Source organism: Salvia splendens, chromosome 4, assembly GCF_004379255.2.
Source record: "Salvia splendens isolate huo1 chromosome 4, SspV2, whole genome shotgun sequence".
Classification (NCBI taxonomy): Eukaryota; Viridiplantae; Streptophyta; class Magnoliopsida; order Lamiales; family Lamiaceae; genus Salvia; species Salvia splendens.
In genome coordinates this window covers 2,571,471-2,578,634 of record NC_056035.1, presented here as the reverse complement: position 1 = coordinate 2,578,634, position 7,164 = coordinate 2,571,471, and the positions used below count along the sequence as shown (strand labels likewise).

The following is a 7,164-nucleotide window of genomic DNA, read 5'->3' as shown; positions in this document are numbered from 1 at the left end:
TGTAAATGTCACATCAAATATGATTTTACTCTAATTATTTACACTAAACTCAAACTTAAAAGAATATTCTCGACATTATGCATTTTTTACTCACAAAATTTGAAAAACTTTTAGATTTGAGTTTAGTGTAAACTTAAAGATATGCATTGTTTATCCAAAAACCCAAAAATGGGATTTGTTTTAAAGCAATATTTGAGCTAATTATCTATCCCATTTTAGATTTTAGTGTACCCTTGGACCGATTAATAACATTTTATGTGCCAGGTTTAATTATACCTTTGAATAAGTCAATATGTGAGTACAAGATATAGTATGATTGCGGGTGACGAGTGATGCTAAATAATTGCCGGTTTTTTTTGCAGTGATATGATGTGGAAATAGGCTCTTATTTTCTTTGTTTTTAGTGAAATCACTCAAAATATCACAATTTTAAAAACATTTTTTAGCAATCAATCCACACACAAACTCACCCAAGAAATATAATACTACAATTTTGTCAACAAGTACTTTCCTCATAACAACTACTGGTCTCATTAAAATTTACTTAAATTGATTTGAGGAAGATCTCTTACACTACTGAGTTATTCATACGTGGACAAAGCTATTTTGTTTCATCGTACAATACGACCCTTGGCTGTTATATTTCATTTTCTAGATGATATCTTCGAATCAAATAGATAATATATCATATATACATGTCCCTTAATGTTTGGCTTCTAGTAAAGTGACATCTTCACTACAAGAAATCCATCTTAATAAAACGGAACTCGTGCTTCACAAATTCACATTTGATATAACTATTGAATTTTTTAGTATTATTTGTTTTCAATATCTTACCATATAAACCCATAACAATCACCATTTTTTCAAAGCAAACTTACATCTCTAAAATCTGAAACAAAGTAATAATAATGGGTTCCGAAACTATCCCTAATCGAGAAAAAAATCACTAGTCAAGACATACCAAGGTGGCACTGTGACATGGTATGTCCAACCAATATTTATTTGACAGGTGGAAATAGATTAAAACCCAATTATCTCACCTAATATAACATTCACCTTGTTTGGAAATATAACTAAAATATGATAGCTTTTGTGAACTTCCTACATATAATACTCCAGGAACGCGATCAAATGCAAACTAATATTATACAAACTCCAAACTATGATCTGGACCGTTAGAAAATGTCAACATGTGATAAAATAGTAGCAACAAAAATGTCAACACAGTGTCAATGGTTGATGCTGTGTTGATATTGTTTTGACATTTTCTGTTGCTACTATTGTATCACCTGTTGACACTTTCTAACGGTCCAGATTATAGTTTGGAGTTTGTACAATATATGAGTTTGCATTTTATCATTACCCTAATACTCCATGTATATACAACACATGCATTCATGTGTACACAAATAGGAGTAGTATTCAACGTATTTAAATGAAATATTTTTGGAAGACTTTTATTTCAACTAATATTTATTTTATTTTTGAAGTAGAGACATATTTTGCATAATAACTTTTATTTTGTTTTTAGAGTTTTTTCATGCTATATAAATGTAGATTTAGATTTAATATAATATAATATATGTAATTTTTAGATCATATTTTATATTTAGATACCTTTATATTTTAATATAGTAACATATAACCATTTATGTAGTTAATAATGTGCAATGGCAATATTAATATATGCGCAAAAATATTTTACATCATGATTAATATCATATAAAAATTAACAGATTAAAGTTAATTAAAGTAAACATAATATGAATTAATTTAATTAAAGTAACTAAAGTTAATTAAAATATTTTACATTATGATTAATAAGAAGATTAACAAAATTAAGTTGATTAAAGTAATTTCACTAAATTTGTTCAAAAGCAATTAAAGTCAATATATGCATACGAAAATACATGTGTATATATGGATACATACATTAATACTCCATAATAATCCACATAGGAAGTCCTAATAATGTTACCATATTTATTTATTTATTTTTATTTTCAATATCTTAACATATATAAACCCGTGAGAATCTACAATTATTTTTCAAAACAATCTTATATTTCCTCATTCTCCAAAAACACAAGATCATAAGCAAGTAACAATCATGGGTTCCGAAACTACCCCTGAGCTTCTAATATTAGACTTTAACAACCCAGGAATGAAGCCAGGCTCAAATTGTTGGACATCTGCCTCCAAAAACATAAGAGAAGCCTTTGAAAACCATGGTTTTTTTGTAGCATTATATGACAAGATCTCACCCCAACTCCACAAATCCATCTTCAAAGCAACTCAAGACCTTCTTGATCTTCCCCTTCAAACCAAAATCCAAAACATCAATGAAAAACCCTACCATGGATACATGGGTCAAATCCCCATCGCGCCTCTCCATGAAGCCTTAGGAATTGACTACGCTGACACTCTTGAAGGAGCTCAGAGCTTCACCACCCTCATGTGGCCTCAGGGCAACCAATCTTTCTGGTACTAATATTTTCTTTATTAACCCTAATATTTTTTAATTTTAAAAAACCCTAATTTTTATTGTTATCTCTAGTGAGACCACGATGAGCTTTGCAAAGACGGTCGCAGAGCTAGAGAAGAAGGTGACGACGATGCTGTTTGAGAGCTACGGCTTGGAGAAGCACGCAGATCCACATCGTGATGCGACCACTTATCTTCTCCTGTTGATGAAGTATGGGGTCCCAAACGAGGGACAAACAACGTTGGGTCTTCCGCCACACACTGACAAGAGCTTCATAAGCATACTCTATCAAAATCACATCTCCGGCCTCCAAACTATGGCAAGAGACGGGAAGTGGATTAATGTCCAGTTCCCACCCACCTCTTTCGTTGTCATGGCCGGAGATGCTTGCAAGGTCAGCATATATCATAACTCAACTAATAATAGTCCTGTTTTTCTATTTTAGTCTGCGCATAAAAATTAGTCCCCTTCAAAATTTAGTAGCATGACACACAACTTTTTTCTCTCACATATTTATTAACGTTCAACTAACAATATTTCAACCATTTTTTCTCTTTTCGTCTGAGGACAAAATAGGCATGGAGTAATGATCGGGTGCTTTCTGCGATCCACAAAGTTACCATGGACAGCAAGGGAAAGGAAACAAGATACACAGCTGGGCTGTTTTCTTTCCTTACCAAGACTGTGGAAGTTCCTAAGGAGTTGGTTGATGATGAACATCCCTTGAAATTCAAACCCTTTGCTCACGTCGATTTGCTTAAGTTTTACGAAACAGAACAGGGCCTACGATCCCAGAATTTACTCCAAGATTTCTGTGGTGTTTGACTGAATCATATATTCCAGTGTGCAAGTCAAATATTATGTGTTTGATTAAATAATTGTTTACTAAATAAGTAGAGTGTACTAAAATAAAAACATGGGTCAAAAGAGTTCAAAAATGTAAAATTCTAGTAGTACCTATTACCATCGACAAATATGTCTCTCATTTGCTGGCTCAGATTTTAATCTGAAAGAATGTAAATGTAAAAGGTTAATAAAATCTTAATCCATTTATTATATAGTAGTATTATTTTTATAATAAAATATGAGTAAAATAAATTTATAGGAGTTGCCTATCAAATGGCATAAAAAAGTAAATGAAAAATATATTGACAGAAATTCGGAAAAAAAATCAAAGATACATATGTGCATGTGGATAGAGTATTAGTGTGTATGAATTTAAATGCTATCTAGGAGTAATTGGAAAGCATTTTGAGCTTGTAAAAAATTTCCAAAAAGTGGAAAGGTACTTTGGACGTATAAACTATAAAGTGCACTTTCCATGATAATTTTTTTTCTAGAATCTCAAATGTATAAGTTTATAGAATAGATAAAAGAATATGAAAAAAGAGGATTGAATGAGAAATGGTATATTGAAAAAAAAGGGGAAATTAAGAGAAAAGTGATTGAAAAAGGATGGTTCTCCTCGAAGGGTCATGTATGAATGACCAATTTCCTCATCCATTGTCCGCTATACAGATGCCCAAGGTTTTCGGTTCGGGCGGTTAACCGCGGAACCGTAACCGGCGGTTCCGGTTTCGAACCGGAACCGTGAGATTTAAATCGTGCCGAAACTGCCGAAAACCGGCAGTTCGGGAAAGTGAAAAACCGTAAAAAACAGCAGGAAAACCGGCGGTTCCGAACCGGAACCGTAACCGCCGGTTTTGAAATTGAAACCGTAACCGCGAAACACCCTCGCGGTTCGGTTCCAATTCAACAATTTCCAAAACTGGAACCGCCGGTTCCGGAACCGTGGGCATCTCTAGTCTGCTACTTTGATTCAGCCCGTAGAGGCTTTTCTTTAGCAGACATACTTTGTGTTCTTCACCAGGCCTTTCAAACCCTTTAGGCTGCATCATGTATATTGTTTCTTCTAAGTCCCCATGAAGGAAAGCAGTCTTGAATCGAGTTGATGCATCTCCCAATCAAAATGAGCAGTGAGTGCCAGCAAAATCCTGATAGAAGTGTGTTTCACTACTAGGGAAAACACTTTTGTATAGTCTATCCCCTCAACTTGTGTGAAACCTATTGCTACTAATCTTGCTTTAAACCTGATAGATTCAACTTCAACAAATTCCACTTTCTTCTTAAAAATCCATTTGCAGCTGATCAATTTATGGGTTTATGGATTTCTCACCAAGATCCAGGTGCCATTCCTTAAACTTTTCAAATGCTTGAGACTTTTCTTTTAAAATATAAATCCAAACCTTCCTAGAGTAGTCATCTATTATAGACATGAAGTACTTACCTCCACTCATAGATGAAACCTGAGCTGGACCCCATAAATCTGAGTGAGCATACGCAAATGGAGCCGTTGAGCTGTGCTTCCCGGTTGCAAAAGGCAGCTTCTTAGCCTTTCCAAGAATACATGGCTCACACTTTCCTAAACCTTCTGATGCATTCAACTTGATCACTCCTTGCTTGGCTAGCTCATTGATCCCCTTTTCTCCAACATGGCCCAGTCTGGAGTGCCAAGAATTCATGCTCCCTGACTGAGTAATGTTTACTGATCCAGTGATTATCTCTGCCATCAAATAGTATAGGCTGTTCCTTCTCTTAGCTTCCATGATAATTCTTGAATCTTTAGTTACCCTTAGAATTCCAGATTCAGAATTGAACTTGTACCCCTTTGATTCCAGTAGTCCAAGAGAGATTAAGTTTCTCTTTACTTGAGGAATGTACTTGACTTCTGTCAAGATTTTGATGCTGCCATCCAACACCTTGAGCTTTATATCTCTAATTCTTTTGACTTCATAGGTTTGATCATTGCCTAATATCACAGATCCTTGGCTGATTTCCAAATTCTGAAATCAAGATTTGTGTGAGCAGATGTGATAAGTGCAGCCTGAATCCATGATCCAAGACTCCTCAATGCTAGTCCATCTTGCAAATTTCAAAGCTTTTGGAGCCTCTACTTCCTGGATCACATCTGCAGCATCACCCCACCATTCTTTTCTTGCTCTTGCTTCTTCTTCCATGCAAAATAAGCCTTCTTGAGATGGTCAGGCTTCTTGCAATAGTGACAGCTTCTAGTCTCCTTTTCACCATCTGCCTTCCCTTTATCTTGCTTTTTCTGAAACTTTTTCTTGGAACTTATCTTGTCTCCATTTTTCATATAGAAACTTTCAGCTGCTGGCTCAGTTTGTTTGGTTGTAGATTTCTGAGTATCTTTGAGCTTCAAGGCTCAGTGCACCTCCTCATAGCTGATTTTTTAATCCCTTCCAAGAAGCATTGTGATGTGTATTTTTCGAGCTTTTATATCAATGGACTAATAACACACAATCTTAATAAATGAGCTCTAAAATTACAACCTTTCTGCAAGAGTACATATGTAGTTGTAGTAAAAGAGTGTCGAACCACAGAGAGGCGTAGGTTATTTAATTAGAGAAAGATAAAATAAAGAGATGATAAAACAAACAAAGATTAAAAAAAACAAAAATTAGAAAATAGGATAAGAAGAAAGCATTGCTCCTATATGTCTCGGGCATATGAATTGGGATACTTCGATGGATTACTACGATCAAGACTATGCTTAAGAGGATTAAGTTTGTTTTACGCTTCCTATCCGTTGAACACTTCAAGGGAATTGTATACCTAGGATAAGCTGAACACGTCTCCCAAGTTCTACTCACTAACCTATGATCACTACTAGGTCGCGTAGCAAGCTTTAGATTAGTTTCTTCAATTGTCAAACATGATAATTAAATCATATTAACTTAATGCCCACGCGGAAGCGCAACAGACACCAAACCAAATTTACAGATAAAAACTATCGATCCACTCGAGACTATCTCTCTGAACAAGTATCAAATCTCGAGTTCCTTGCATATGAGTACTGGCCAAAATCTAAGCTAAAGGGGCATTAGAATAATGGCTACAAAATTCTACCTATCTAGACGTCTCAAGATTAGTAGAATGATTTAACAATTCATAAACAAGAATCACACATAAATTAAACCATAAAAATAATCAAAGTATCCAACAATTCACCCTACAACATATTCGGAGTAACAAAGGAGATCTATCCAAATATACTAAAATGAATTACACCAAAAGAACCGTGAACCGTGAACTCCATGGTGTTCTCCAACTCTAGGATGATGGATGATCTCCCAAATGGAGATTTGGATCGTGGCTTCCTCCTCTCTCCTCTTGCTTCTTTCTCCCAGATCCTCTGTCCCAAAACGTCCCCCATCTGTCGTCCTCTCTCTTTTTTTAATCCTCAAACTGCCGAGAAAACTGCCAATTAGCGGTTGGAACACCAAAACGCCCGACCGGGTGAAATTAAAAGATAGAATCGCCCGACCGGGCGAACTTCTACTGGATGCCTCGCGGAAAACACCCGACCGGGTGATATGGTGAAATCAAAACACCCGACCGGGTGCAGCTTCTGGACTCCTCATGCTTAACGAATTTCGCCCGACCGGGCGTTTTGAAGCTGAGAATCGCCCGACCGGGCGAAGAATCTGGACTCCGCATGCTTTGCACATTTCACCCGGCCGGGTGTTGTGTTGGAGAGAAATCACCCGACCGGGTGTTTCGTCTGGAGTCTCCACGCCTTCTGCACACCAAGTGACGTTTGAGTGAGCTCCAACCAGCTCTTTACATCCTAAACTTTGATAAAAGCACTATTTGAT

General features: G+C 36.0%; 1 protein-coding gene across 1 annotated transcript; it reads left to right on the top strand.

Moving 5' to 3' along the window:
* The first annotated feature begins 2,087 nt into the window (after positions 1 to 2,087).
* On the top strand, positions 2,088 to 3,363 carry LOC121800276 (probable 2-oxoglutarate-dependent dioxygenase AOP1). Its single transcript, XM_042199851.1, has 3 exons — positions 2,088 to 2,487; positions 2,561 to 2,882; positions 3,065 to 3,363. The coding sequence occupies exons 1-3, from the start codon at positions 2,114 to 2,116 to the stop codon at positions 3,311 to 3,313; spliced, it is 945 nt and encodes a 314-aa protein (XP_042055785.1). The 5' UTR covers positions 2,088 to 2,113; the 3' UTR covers positions 3,314 to 3,363.
* Positions 3,364 to 7,164: the final 3,801 nt, after the last annotated feature.

Bases quoted from the DNA above. Each gene is read 5' to 3' on its own strand.
- LOC121800276 (XM_042199851.1), top strand. From the start codon at position 2,114: ATGGGTTCCGAAACTACCCCTGAGCTTCTAATATTAGACTTTAACAAC. The intron at 2,488-2,560 runs GTACTAATATTT...TGTTATCTCTAG, and splicing joins CAGGGCAACCAATCTTTCTG to TGAGACCACGATGAGCTTTG. The intron at 2,883-3,064 runs GTCAGCATATAT...AGGACAAAATAG, and splicing joins TGGCCGGAGATGCTTGCAAG to GCATGGAGTAATGATCGGGT.